The 13,784-nt window shown below is 63.7% G+C and overlaps 2 protein-coding genes across 2 annotated transcripts; one reads left to right on the top strand and one right to left on the bottom strand.

Moving 5' to 3' along the window:
- Window positions 1-215: 215 nt before the first annotated feature.
- On the top strand, window positions 216-5,638 carry LOC141475448 (mucosa-associated lymphoid tissue lymphoma translocation protein 1-like). Its single transcript, XM_074163820.1, has 16 exons — window positions 216-352; window positions 557-723; window positions 1,294-1,424; window positions 1,539-1,689; window positions 1,979-2,157; window positions 2,238-2,334; window positions 2,503-2,550; window positions 2,636-2,671; window positions 2,942-3,145; window positions 3,288-3,465; window positions 3,762-3,836; window positions 4,295-4,422; window positions 4,492-4,638; window positions 4,904-5,061; window positions 5,159-5,293; window positions 5,384-5,638. Exons 1-16 carry the CDS (start codon window positions 216-218, stop codon window positions 5,636-5,638), a joined length of 2,226 nt encoding a protein of 741 aa, XP_074019921.1.
- A 3,113-nt stretch (window positions 5,639-8,751) lies between these two features.
- On the bottom strand, window positions 8,752-11,249 carry RAX2 (retina and anterior neural fold homeobox 2). The gene is made up of 2 exons (XM_074163857.1): window positions 11,007-11,249; window positions 8,752-9,195 (listed from the first exon to the last, which is right to left on the bottom strand). Exons 1-2 carry the CDS (start codon window positions 11,247-11,249, stop codon window positions 8,752-8,754), a joined length of 687 nt encoding a protein of 228 aa, XP_074019958.1.
- Between the last annotated feature and the right edge of the window lie 2,535 nt (window positions 11,250-13,784).

Raw genomic sequence — 13,784 nt, 5'->3', positions numbered from 1 at the left:
ACCCGGCCAGATCCCGGCACCTCCCTGGGGAGGCCAAAACCCTCCCGGGCTCCTGTGACGAGGTGACCCACTGCCAGTGAGCTCGTGCTGGTGCCCCTCTCCCCAGCCACCCTGTGCCCAGCCGTGTCCAGTGGGCTGCAGGTGCCTGTCACTGTGTCACCAGCTGATGGTTCATCCCCTCCGTGTCCCCAGGCAGGTGGTGGGGCTGGGACAGGATGGGGGACTGGAGCATGCCCATCGGCTCACTGGGCGAGCAGGTGATGGCCCGGCTCTGCGAGCTCCTGGATAACGCTGGCTGGGGCTGGCGCAAGCTGGCTGAGGTGGCTGGGGCGGAGAAACGCTTCAAGTGCAGGTAGGGGCTGGGGGACATCATGGGGTGATAAAACGCACATGGTGCAGCTCTGCCATGGGCTGAGAGAGGGGCAGGCAGGTCCCTTGGCCACCCCATTGTGGCCACAGACTGGACTGGGGGCACTGCTGAGTGCCCCGGTGGTGTTCCCCGTCCTCCCGGTGCGGGAGGTGGGCTGTGGCACTGAGCACTGCGGGTGCCTTGCAGCGCAGAGGAGCTGGAGATGTGCTCGCTGAAGGTGCTGGAGCCCCATGGCAGCCCCACGCAGTGCCTCCTGCAGCTCCTGGCCGAGCGCGACTGCACCCTCAAGTACCTGTTGGGCTGCCTGGAGAGGATGGGGCACACACGGGCCTGCCAGGTCCTCAGCAGCGCTGGTAGGGATGGACAGTGGGGTCCCACGGGACCTGGAGAGGGGCACCGGGGGACAGTGGCTCAGCAGAAGCCAAGCAGGGGGAGATGAGGAGCAGCTCTTCCTGCTGGTGGTCTTGCTCTGGGTAGCGGAGCCCTGGGATGGGATGGGATGGGATGTATGCAGTAGGGTCAGATAGGATGGGATGTGGTGTGCTGGAATGAGGGGGTGGGCAACAGGATGTGGTGGGACAAGTAGTGATGGGATAAGAAGGGATGGAACAGGGTGGAGTGGGATGGGACAGGGTACAATGGGACAAGATGGGATGGGGTGGGGTGGAGCAGAGTGGGGTGGGATAGGATGGAACAAGATGAGCTGGGGTGAGTGGGATGGCACTGAGTGGGACAAGGAAAGGTGAGATGGTTGGGACAGGACAGAGGGGTGGGATGGGACAGGGTACAGTAGGATGGGATGGGATAGGAGAGGACACGCTGTTGTGGGCAGGTGTGGAACAGGGCAGGATGGGACTGGATGTGATGGGATGGTGCAGGGCAGTGGTCTCAGCCAGCCCAGGCTGCTTTCTCCTCTCCCACAGTCCAGGACATGATCCGAATCACGGTGCAGCCAGAGTCGCAGGTGGTGATGGAGGGAATGCGGGTGTCCCTGACCTGCTGGGCAACCGGCCCCCCAGGGCTCGCCTACCAGTGGTTCTGTGGGAAGCGGGAGGTGAGGTCCCGCTGCGCCCCACTGAGCAGGGCCCCTGAGCCCCATCCATGGCGAGGGCACCAGGATGGGTGGGAGGGACCCCCCCCGACTCCTTCGTCCCCTCCTGTCTCATAGGTGCCTGGAGCCACGGCCCCGGAGCTGGTAATCGACACGGCCACCCGGAGCCAGCCCGAGTGGTACATCTGCCGGGTGAACTGCGGGGCTGCCTTCGCCTTCTCCAGGTGGGCCCACGTCCAGGTGGAGAGGAGCAGCAGCCCCAGCTCAGGTGGGCCCCAAAATCTGCATCCCTGGGCTGGCACCCACGGGCCACCGCTTGCCCCATCAGGTGGCTCCTGTAGGGCATCGCTTGCCATGTTGCACCCTGGCTCAGCTGTGAGGGTCTCTGGGCTTGCTGGGGTGATGGTGCCCATGGAGGAGTTGAGTGTCCTGTGTCCTCCTGGTGGCCTCTGGCTCATGCCACCCACGCCAGGGTGCCAGGGCCTGTGGGTGAGGGGCAGCTCAGCAGAGCCCTGTCATGGCCAGGTGCCAGATTTGCCACCCTGTCCCCTCCCTAGCCAGCGGTTACTGCCCAACCATGGTGGGGCTGCAGATCCTGCGGCAGCCACAGCCATGCTGCCTGGCCGAGGGGGACACGCTGGCACTGGAGTGCAGAGCCATCGGCAACCCCCCGCCCCAGTACCAGTGGTTCAGGAACAGGCGCCCCGTGGAGGGTGCGCAGGCGCCCCGGCTGCAGGTATGGTGGGAGCCCTGCTGCGGCGCGGCACGGCACCCCATGGCACGCCGCCCCAGCTGCCTGCTCCATCCTGCCGGCAGGTGAAGCTGGTGACAACAGCCGAGCGGGGCTGCTACTCCTGCCGCGTGTTCAACCTCTTCCATGAGGTGTGGAGCCGGGAAGTGGATGTGGAGATCGGTGAGGGCCCCGGACAAACCTCCATGGCCCCCCAGCCTGCCTGTCCTGGCTCTGGTCTGCCCCCACATAAAGCCTTCCCGTGGCTGCCCCATGGTTTTGGAGGGCTCCAGCCTGCACCAGCTGGTGCTGCTGCTCATGGGGCTCCCTGACCCCCCCGCTTTGTCACAGGCCCACGGCTCTTTGCCTCTGGAGGCTCCTGGCAGGAGGGGGATGGAGGTAGGTGGGGGCAGGTCCCCACTGCTCTGCCGGCTGCACTCCCCAGACACCGCGGGGCCATGGCATGGTATTTCTCTCTTTCCAGGCTCTCCAGAGCATGGCAGTCCCAGCCAGCTGTACGGTAAGAGCCTGCCCAGGAGGGGCTGGTGGCCCTGTGGGGCTGTGACCATCCCCAGTGTCCCCAGTGTCACCCCACGAGGCTCTGCTTGGCCAGGGGTACCTTGCACGCTGGGGAGAACGGAGCAGTGAGGCAGGGACGCCACGGGGCACCCCGGTGCCCGGGGACAGTGACACTGGCCACAACCGGGTGTCACCTCTGTGGGCTGAAGGTAGCAGGGACAGCAGGAGCTTCCTGCTCCGTCCCCAATGCCTCCCTCTCCTGTCCTGGCAGCCACCGACAAAGTGGCCCTGCTGATTGGCAACATGCACTACCTCCACCACAAGCAGCTGAAGGCGCCCATGGTGGACGTGCACGCCCTCAGCGCCCTCCTCCGCCAGCTCGACTTCAAGGTGGTCTCACTGCTGGACCTGTGCAAGGCCGAGATGCAGATGGCTGTCAACGAGTTCCTCCTCCTCCTCGACAAGGGTGTCTATGGTGCGGCAGCACTCACCGGGGTGGCTCCAGCTGGGGGGAACTGGGTGGTTTTGTGCTGGGAGGGTGTCTTTCAGGGCGGTCGGGCAAGAAGTGGGCACCGGCGGGTCAAGGAATGTCACCCACTGTCCCCCGCTCCTGACAGGTTTGCTCTACTACGCCGGGCACGGCTATGAAAATTTTGGCAACAGCTTCATGGTGCCCATCGACGCGCCCAGCTCGTACACCTCAGCCCACTGCCTGTGCGTGCAGCGGGTGCTGCAGAGCATGCAGCAGCGCCGCACCGGCCTCAACATCTTCCTGCTCGACATGTGCCGCAAGAGGTGACCCAGCCCTGGCCACCAGCCCGGGGACAAGCTGCCGTGCCAAGAGATCCCGGCACAGGGGTGTCTGTGGGTGCTGGTTCCTGGGGGAGCAGAGCCGGGGCATCCCTGGGGTCTCATCCAAACCCCTTGCTTTTGTCTGGGTGCCCCAAACCATCACTGCCCCAGTTGAACTTGCAAACACCACAAGGGGTGGGCAGAAGGGCACAGGGCAGCCCCCAGGGTCTGGGGTGCCTTGGGGTGGGTTTTGGGGGTACAGCAGTCCCCAGCTCTGCCCAGCGGCACTTCTCTTGCAGGAACCTCAACGACGACATCATCCCACAGGTCGGTGCGCTGCAAGTCACGGCCAACATCGTCTTCGGCTACGCCACGTGGGTCCCCTCCCCATCACCCCCTGGCGTGGGCAGCGGGGCTGAGTCTCCCTCCCTGGTGCCGAGCGGGGCTGGAGCTCAACCCCCTGCCATGGCTCATCCCCATTTGCTCCCCGTCCCGTGTATCGGCCGCGTCACTCCCTCTGGTCAGTGCTGGAGGTGGTGGGAGTCCCCCGTCCCTGACGGGGCAGGGAGAGGGCCATGGCGCTGCTTGGCTTTGGGTAGCACCTGCGGAGATGAAGCTTCCAGGCTCCTCTGGAGCACAGGAATTTGGGCTGACAATGATTTAAGCATCCAGGATCCGGCCATGGCTCCCACCTCTCCCCAGCACTGTGCCTGGATGGGTGGGCAGGAGTGGGTAGAGCCGTGGGCTGGTGGCTCTGGCTTCCCCAGGGCTGTCACCCTGGTGGGGAGTGACAGAGCCCCCGACAGACCCCACCGCTGCCCCATCCCTGCAGGTGCGCAGACGCTGAAGCCTATGAGCTGAGCCAGGGTGAGCTCTCCAATGGCATCTTCGTCACCTTCCTCAAGCGCTGGCTGCTGGAGGACGAGAAGATCACGGTGCTGCTGGACAAGGTGGCGGAGGGTGAGTGGGGAGTGGTGGGGGATGGCGACTCCCCCGGTGGCCTCCACTGACCCCTCGTGCCCCTCGCAGACATGGGCACACTGGAGATCACACGGGGCCGGCAGGCGCTGGAGCTCCGCAGCAACCTCTCAGAGAGACGAGCCCTGACAGACCCCATCCGCCCCCCGGGACAGGACGAGTCCTCTGCCAGGAACCTGCAGTGGGCCAAGGCTCATGGTGAGGAACACGGGCCACCCTGTCTGGAGCTGGCACCTGGGGAGGGGACAGTGCTGAGTTGCAGGGAGAGGCGTCAGGCAGCACCTGCCGGGTTTCTCCCACCCTGGAGGAGAGAAACTGCGGGCGCAGCGCCACCAGCCCAGTGGCAGCAGCATCATGTTGGTGTCCCCGCTCTGGGGTGACCCCAGCGGTCGAGTCACCCGCAGGTGCAGCTGTGGCCCTGAGCCCCTGCAGGTCCCAGCCCCGCGCTCGCTGTCCCCCACAGTCCTACCGGAGAGCCGGCACCTCTGCTTTGACTGCGGCGTCACCGTCCAGCTGGGCTTTGCTGCAGAGTTCTCCAATATCATGATCATCTACACCCGCGTGGTGACCACCCCAGGGGACATCACCGAATGTGAGGCCAAGCTCACTGACATTCCCGAGGTGGGAGCAGGTTGCCGAAGCCTGTGCTGGGGCGACGCCTGGGAATAGGGTGGGGGGACCCGTGGTGGATTTCACTGCTGGACACCGTCCATGGCAGGAGCTGGATGTGGACCTCAAGTGCACCAACAAGGAGAGCCCAGAGGAGGTGGGCAGCCCACTGGCGCCCGCCTGGAGCCTCGGCTGCCCCTCCAGCTGCCTCTACAGCCGGCTCTGCGGCTTGCAGAAACTGCGGGTAAGAGCCACACCGGTCGGGGGGCCAGTACTGGGAGTGCGGCGCGGCCGTGGCCCGGGATGGGTGCCCACGCTGCTGGTGCCCCCGCAGCAGGAGCTGGCGTTCACTGTCTGCCTGCAGTACCGCTACCGCGGCATGGATGACTTCGTGGAGGAGAGGCGGATGGTGAACGTGGGGAAGCCACTCATCGCCAAGCTCAATCTGCGGCTGGCAGCCTCCCCGTCGCCCCCTGGCAGCCCCCTCTCTGCCTCACCCCCCAGGAGCTGGGGGGTGACAGGGGGCTCCTGGGTCAACACCCCCGAGGAGAACCTGAGTCCTGAGGTCCCCGGCTCCCACGCCCTGTAAAGGGACAGTGTGCCCCCCCCCCCCCCCCCCCCTTGTCACAGCAGTCCCCTGGAGTCACGTCTGTCCTGCTGGGGGCCAGGGGGAGATGGAGGGGACGGAGGGGACATGGATGGAGGCAAGTGCTGGGTGGGGTGAGCCCCATCCTGGCCTGTGCTGGGGGGTGCGGGGCTCGCTGCACGGCATGGCTGGGACCCCTGCCCAGGGGATGCCGCTCAGTGTGCCCCCCCTGTGTACCCAGCACTGCCACCGCAGACACAGGCAGTGCCAGCCCCACGTCCTCTGCCAGGGCAGTGCCAGCCCCATGTCCCCTGGCCTGGCAGTGCCAGCCCCACACGCCAGGGCAGAGTGCCCAGGCCCCACAGCTCGTCTGGCACAAGGCGTCGCGCTGGGGCAGGGCAGGGTTCATTCAGGCCTAGGAGAAATAGAGAGAAATAAGCAGATTAGGGGGCAAATCCCGCAGGAGGGGATTAGAGGGGGTGGGAGCAGGAGGGCTCCTGCTCTGCCACGAGGGGCTGGGGTGCCCCCAGTGCTCCCAGTAGCACCCAGTCCTCCCAGTACAACCCCGGCTGCAGGGCTGTGCCAGCCCCATTTGGGCAGCGAGCAATTTCAGGAGAGGATTGGGATCTAGGGGGGGAAAAAAAATGCCTTTTTGCTGGGTTTTTCCCAGACGTGGCCTCACGTGCAGGCGTCCGCACTGATGCGCGCGGCTCCACCGGGGCTCAGCCAGGGGAAGCACCAATAAAGAGGGAAGGGCAGGCGGCTCCGCGCTCCTATGGCTTCCCTGCAGTTAAATGGCATTTTCCGGGGCTGACAGTATTGCCTGTTTCTGCCCTAAGCACAGCATGGCTCCGGGGTGCCCATGGGAGGGAAGGGGCAACGGACCCCTCCTGTGAGGGTCCCCCAACATCCCCCACCACCCTGGGGTGTGCCAGTGCCACCCATGCAAATTAGCTCATTTAAATAATTCACATAACTCCCCAACCCAGGCAGCTGGGGAGATGCATCCTCGTCCCGGGGCCTCTCCGAGCCCTCGCTTTTGGATGGCAGTTGCAAGACTGGAGGGGGGAGCATCCTCGCCCCAATTAGGCTCCGATCAAACGGGTCGGGGGGTGCCGAGCCCCCCGCTCTCCGCGCCAGCCGGCTTTTGTTGGTGCTCGGGAGGCCGAGGGGTGCCCCGGGCTGGCGCCAGCCTTGGCAATTATGTCATGTGAAAAGCGCAGCCCCCATTGAGCGCGTCCCTTCCCCCGGATCAAACCCCATTACTTCCGCAGCCGTTGCTTCATTATCTCCCCACCGAAGCACGCCTCTGCCGGGGCTGCTTCACCTCGGCCCTGGCCCATTAGCTGGGCTGGGGAGCCTGGGGAGCATCGATTATGCGTTTAATGGGTTGTTAAAGGTTTAATTGTCACTAACGAAGCAGACGAGCAGCAGCAGCCGGGGGACGGGGGACAGGGAGAAGGGTCTTGCTGGGGTCAGTGCCTTGCCTGGCCCGGTGGCATCCCGGCCAGTCCCGCCTGACCCCGGGGCTGGGAGGACGTCAGAGTCCGGTGCTGGGGCTGTTGGGATGGGGGGGACGCTCCCAGGGTCGGGGGGCTGCAGCTGGGTGTGCTGCTGCGGCATGGGGTCTGGCCCCGGTGGGGACACGGTGGGGATGGGGCTGCACCAGCAAAGCCCTGGTTTGTGGCTGTTGTTGGGTCTGAAGTGGGAAGATTTTCTGGGGAAAATTTTGAGGCGGGGGGTGGGGAGGGAGGAAAGATCGGCACTTCCCTTGCTTCCCCAGGGACCCGGGACACCCCAGGACACCCTGGGGACCAGGGGCACCCACTTGCTGAGGACTGAGCCCCAGTGGGCTCTATCCCACTATCCCGGATGGGCTTCAGCACCTCAGAGCCACCGTGGGCTCAGCCATCTCTGGGTGCTGGTGACGCTGGTGGTGACTCCAGCCCCGCGCGTGGGCAGGGTCCCCCTGGGGCTGCAGAACCACGCTAGGGACCCCAGGGACGTAGCACCACACCACCACCACCCTGCTCTTGCCTGGCAGGAACATCTGGCAAGGGGTAAACTGGCCTTGGTGCAGCCAACCATGGGACCCCAGTGCTCCCAGCTGGCCCCCTCCTCTCGCCAGCCCCATCGAGGGTCGCGGGGGTCTCATTGCCGCCCACCTCCCACTGGCACAGTCACGGCAGCTTCATGCCACCAACATGTGGTTGGGCAGGCACTGCTGGGGAGCAATTAGGGTGGGGGGGGGGCAGGCGCAGCCCCCAAGGGATGGCTGAGCAGATGGTCCTCGATGAGCCGCGTGGCACAAAGCTGGTCCCAGCCCACAGCCGGGGCTGGGGCAGGTCACCCACGCCTGGATCCATCCCCGGCCTCGCATGGAACAGAGGGAGCAGGGCAGGAGGGTGCCCCAGGATGATGCTCCCACATCTCCCTAGAAAGCTCCATCCCAGTAGAGGTTCCGCAGCCCCAGCACGTTAACGAGTAGCACTGCTAATGAGCAGCACCGCTAACGAGCGTTACTGCAGGCAGGGCCCCGGCAACGCCCGACTCCAGCACACGGCAGCCGTTCAGCTTTTGTCTTTACTCACGATACAACTGTCTTTTCAGTGCTGGCGCATCTACCGGCACAACTGGTGTCACGCCCCAACACAGCTAAAAAAATCCCCCCCAGTCCTCCCTACGAAACTAGAGCTTTTCTCTTCAGTTTTGTTTAAATCTGCAGCATTAAAAAAAAAAAAAAATTAATAATAATGGTAAGGGGAAGGTGTGTGGGGAAAGGAGGTGTCCGACTGGGGGGGGTGGGTGGCCTGGTGGCACAGTCGGATGCCCAAGCCTCGGCCGGATCCTCAGCTTGGGCCGGTGCCTCAGCAAGGCAGAGGGGCCATGGGTGCCTGCTGGGGTGTCACCCCATGCTGGGGTCCCACCAGTGCCCCAGCTCGCTCTCCTGTCACTGACGGTGCTGGCTTGATGGGGGAAGATGCAGCCCAGCATCCCCAGCCCACACCGGCTTTGGTCCTGCTGAGCATCCCACCATCACCCCCTCGCCCACCCCGGGGCCAAGCCGACACCAGGGGCAAGAGCCGGGAGCCGGCAGGGCTGGAGGGGAGCATTCATCAAATGGGCTGCCAGGTCTTGTCAATGGTCTGAATGTGCTCCTTGGCTTTCATGCGGAGCGAGGCGATGCTGGAGCTCCTCTGGTCCACCTCCTCCAGCGGGTACTTGTCCACAAAGCTGGTGCCGCACTGGTAGGGTGCAGGAGCCATGGGCTGCATGCCCTGTGCCATTGGCGGGGGGGTGTTGAGGAAGGAGTGCCCGCCGTAGGGGGGCTGCAGGGCCTGGGGGGCTCCCATGAAGCCAGGGATGCTGTGGACCGTGGTGGCACTGGAGATGGGGGACGTCAGCCATGGGTCGAGCGGGAGGGAGTTGCTCATGGGCCCCACGTTGGGCGTCATAGGGGGCCGGTTGAAGGAGAGCACGGGAGTGTCGTGAAGCTTCATGGAACTGGCCTCCATCTTCTCCTGCCGCCTCCACTTGGCTCGTCGGTTCTGGAACCAGACCTGCAATGTGAGAGCCAGGGTGAGCCCCACTGTGCCCAGCTGGTCCCTCACAGCGTGCCCCACATGCTGTGCCCCACACAGGCTGCACCACAGAGGGTGCTCCAGGTGGGGCGTCCTATATGGGGTATCCCACCCCACGTGGGATGCCCCATGTTTTGGGTCCCACATGGGGTGCCCCACAGGGCTCCAGCAATCCCCTGGACACCACGCACCTCTGCCAAACCTCTCCCACAAACCCCAGAGACTGAGGGCACCTCCCAGGTGTGGAAAGCAAGAGGTGTTACCACACAGCCCCTGCCCTCGCTGCTCCACAGGAACATGCACCCCAGCCCCACAAACACCCACACAGTCCTTGGTATAACATTTTCTGGCCTTCAAAATGCACTCAGTAAAATCTTTTAGAAGCCAAACTGCCACAGTTCCACCAAAGCCCAGCAGGAACGAGAGGGACCAGCGAGCCACGGTGACCCACTGGAGCTGCTCGTTAGAGCGCTGGTCCCCATGTCCCCATAGCCCCCAGCAGCATGGGCCGTCTGCTGCGCGATGCGGGGGGGGAGTAAAGATGAACGGCTGGGCTGAGAAAGGGATGTCTCCCATGGGCTGGTCGCAGTTGGTGGTGGACGTTGGGCTATACTGGTGCAAACTTTGTGCCCAAAGAAGAACAACGGAGCTGGTGAGGGGTCTGGAGCACAAGGCTTGTGAGGAGCAGCTGAGGGAGCTGGGGGTGTTCAGCCTGGAGAAAAGGAGGCTGAGGGGAGACCTTCTCGCTCTCTACAACTCCCTGAAAGGAGGGTGTAGCCGGGGGGGGGTCGGTCACTTCTCCAAAGGAACAGGCGATGGGACAAGAGGAAATGGCCTCAAATTGCGCCAGGGGAGATTTAGGATGGATATTGGGAAAAATTACTTCACCGAAAGGGTTGTCAAACGTTGGACTGGGCTGCCCAGGGCAGTGGTGGAGTCACCATCTCTGGAGGGATTTAAAATCCAGGCAGACGTGTTGCTGAGGGACATGGGTGGTGGTTTGGGCAGGGTTGGGTTTACGGTTGGACTTGATGATATTAAGAATCTTTTCCAACCTAAATAATTCTATGATTCTGTGCTTCTATGAACCTAGTAATTGCTCAGAGGGCTTGGCAGAGTTATCCCTATGGTCTGGACCCCCCTGCATTGTCTTGGACTGGGACTGAGGCCTGGGAAACTCAGTTCATTTGTAAGGGGATTACTGCCTTGCTCCACAGTGGGTTTGTCGTTTCTTCAACTCCTTGACCCTTTCCCTTGCCCCAGTATTGCCTTGTCAGTCGGGGCCAGGCTGTGCCTCCCCCCACAGAGCCTTCTCCTGCAGCCCAGGGAGAGAAACCTCCCCACCCTACTGCCCCCCGCTGCACTACCCTGCTCCGACAAGCCTAAAACCCCCAAATCTGTCAGGATCTTGTGCTTTCCCAGCCCTAAAGACCTGGAAGGGGTCACAAGCAGCTAAGGTTTCCCTGCTTTCCTGTGCTGGGAGGGACGGGAGCAGCTGCCACTAGCAGGGGAAAAAAGTCTCTGAAACCCATCTTCCTGCCCAAATGAAGCCTCTGGCACGTGGGCTGAACTGGGACCTTGCAGGGGACAAGGTGCAGCCATTAAGTCCCTTCTCTGGTTTTGGCACGAACGTCTGGCTCTGCAGAGATGCTGCTCCTGCCTCCACCAGTGTGGGAACTGAGGCATGGTGGAGCTGGGAGCGGAACAGAGCTCCCCACCCCGGGGTGCTCCCTCTGCTACCCCCCAGGGGACATGTCCGGGGTGCTGGGGCCACCAGGCATCCTCCTTACCTGCACGCGGACCTCCGGCAGGTTGACCTTCATGGCCAGCTCCTCGCGGCTGTAGACGTCGGGGTAGTGGGACTTCTCAAAGGCGCGCTCCAGCTCGTGCAGCTGGTAGGTCGTGAAGGTGGTGCGGTTCCTCCGGTGCTTCTTCTTGGGCTGCTCCTCTTCAGTGGTGGCTGGCGGGGTGTCCTCACTGTCCCCCGGCTTCCGCAGCTCGCCCAGGTCCCCCTCGCACTTATTCAGGAACATGGTGGCACCTGCGAGGGGACCACGGGTCTTAGCCAGGGCGTGGGGACATTGACCCCCCCATGCAACCCCAGGCCAGGGACGGATGGACAGACAAGTGGAGGGGTGGATGAGAGGACAGGGCAGCCCCAGAAACAGGTTATGCAAATGTGTAATCCTCTGCTGCTGCAGTGTTATCCCGGGGCTGCAGTGTCCCAGGGACTGACCTGGGGTCCCGGGGACGGAGCCCTGGGCACCCCCCATTGTGTTCCACCGTGGGACGCGGCCAGGTCAATGCACCCACCCAAAGCTAAAAGTCAAATTCCACCTAAAGTCAGGGATTTTATGAAAGTGACATCACTGAGCCAACCCCACCTCCCCGCTGCCCTGACGTGTAGGGGACCAAGCCCAGCTCAGCTCCCTCCTTCCAGCCCAGCTCCTCTCCTCCAGCCCCTCTTCCCCATGGACTATGATTCGGTCCCCAAACCACTGGAGGACCCAATGCCGGTCCCCAAGAGTGGCTGGGGTGACCCAGCGCTGTCCTCAGCCTAATAACCCTTTTTCTGCACGCTTATAAGCATTTTCAACCCTTGCAACATTTCATCTTTAAGCTTTTTATCCAGCATCTGAAATCTTCCTGCAGTATTTGCTGGGGATTAAGGGTCCCTTTCTACCACAAGGATGTAGGCAAACACAGAAATGGGGCAGAAAGCTGTAATCTTGGGGCACTTCCGTCGAGGGGACAGTGCCACATCGCCCAGACGCGCTGGCAGAAATTCAGATAACGCCAAAGTGGGTGTGGGGAGGGAGAGGGAACGACGGTTCATTCTGGGAGGGAATGAATGGGGGTCCTGAGAGGGCGACGTGTGGGGGCTGGGAGTTGGGTGTTGCTCAGGCTGTGCACGTGTGAGGTGTCTGCGCGGTGAGTGGTGTGGGTGTGAGCAGTGTGTCCACAGCCTGCACGGTGTGCGGCACGCAGGTATGGGGTGTGTGGGGTGCGCGGGTGCCGTGGACGGAGCGCGGGGTGTGTGGGGTGTGTGAAGTGTGTGCGGGGCAGTTTGTGCTGCGCACCCGCTGCGTGCGGTGCGGGTGCAGTGCCCGTGTGCCACGTGGGCAGTGTGGACAATGCCATGTCTACACTGGCAACATGCCAGGCATGGTGTATGTGTGCAGTGCATGTGCAGCGTGCCCAGCTGACAGTGGGGGTGCAAGGGGCGCAGTGTGTGCAATGAGTGCAGGGCACATGCAGTGTGGGGGCACAGTGCGAATCTGTGCACAGAGGGGTGTGCAGTGTGTGTGCAGTGTGTAGGGATGGTGTGAATCCGTGCACAGAGGGGTGTGCAGTGTCTGCGCAGTGCACGCAGTGCCTGCAGTGCAGGCGCCTGCAGGGCATGCAGCATGCGCCGTGCAGTGCGGTGCAGTGCACAGTGCCGGTGTGCAGCACATCCAGTGTCTGTGCGTGCAGCGTGTGCAGACACCCAACATGTGCAGTGTGTGCCCAGTGTCCGTCGGTGCAGGGCAGTGTGTGCAGTGGGTGCAGTGCACAGCGTTGGCAGTCTGTGCGCAGTGCACACCCAGGGGCTGTGTGTGCAGTGCATGCAGTGCTGTGCATGCGGTGTGTGCAGTGTCAGCGTGTGTGGCTTTGGGAGCTGCTGGCCCCCCAGGATGCCCTCTGGCCCCCCCACAGAGTGGGCTGTAACCCCGGGGGCTCTGGCCAGCTCCAGCTCCATCCTTGCAGGGGGGCACCAGTCTTGGGGTGCCCCGGGGGAGCCGTGAACTGGAGCAGGGGTGCTGGGTGCTGCACCCCGGGGTGCCCCGAGGCAGGGACGAGTGGGTACTGGGGGGGAGCAGGGGCCCTGTTGTCACCGTGTGAGCATTGTGGTGTGTCCTGGGGCTGGGGACATGGGGAAGGGACGGGGTCTGCCTGTGCCGTCCCACTCTCACTCACCCGCTTCTCATTTGCGCAGCTCCGCACCTGCAAGGAGAGGGGAGAGGGGATGAGCACCCAGAGCCTCTGCCTGCAGCCCAGACACCCCGGGGGACCCAGCACCCCATCTGGGCTCTCCATCTGCCCTGCCCAGCCATCTCCCTCGGCCCCACAGGGCAATGGGGGGGGACCTGGGGCTGAGGGGGAGTTGGGGGGAACTGTGGGGATGGGTGAGATGGGCACTGGGGGGAGGGCTGGGGACAAGATGGGGCAAGCGGGAGGGGAGAAGGGGTGGGACAGTGGGGAGGACAGGGACAAGGTGTGGTGATGGAGGTCAGGGCCAGGGCTGGGGGCAGCACCCATCATTCCCCCCATCCTGACCCCATCTGAGGGCCAGAGCAGACCCCGGCGTGGGAGCGTGGATGAGGCAAAGAACAGCAAAACAGCCAAGCGGGAATGAGCCGGCAGCCGGGCGGCAGCACCGGGCACTGAGGGATGGGGGGATGTGAGGGCCAGACTCCCCCCAACCCCGCTCTGCCTCTGCCTGGCCAAGGTCACAGATGTCCCTGGCTGGGGACAGGGGGGACCCTAGCAGGGTCGGGCTGGGGGACGTTGGCACTGGCCACCCCGTG

This window comes from Numenius arquata, chromosome 25, assembly GCF_964106895.1.
Source record: "Numenius arquata chromosome 25, bNumArq3.hap1.1, whole genome shotgun sequence".
NCBI classification, from domain to species: domain Eukaryota; kingdom Metazoa; phylum Chordata; class Aves; order Charadriiformes; family Scolopacidae; genus Numenius; species Numenius arquata.
Note: the sequence above shows the minus strand (reverse complement) of the source record. Positions and strands in the feature narration are given on the sequence as shown.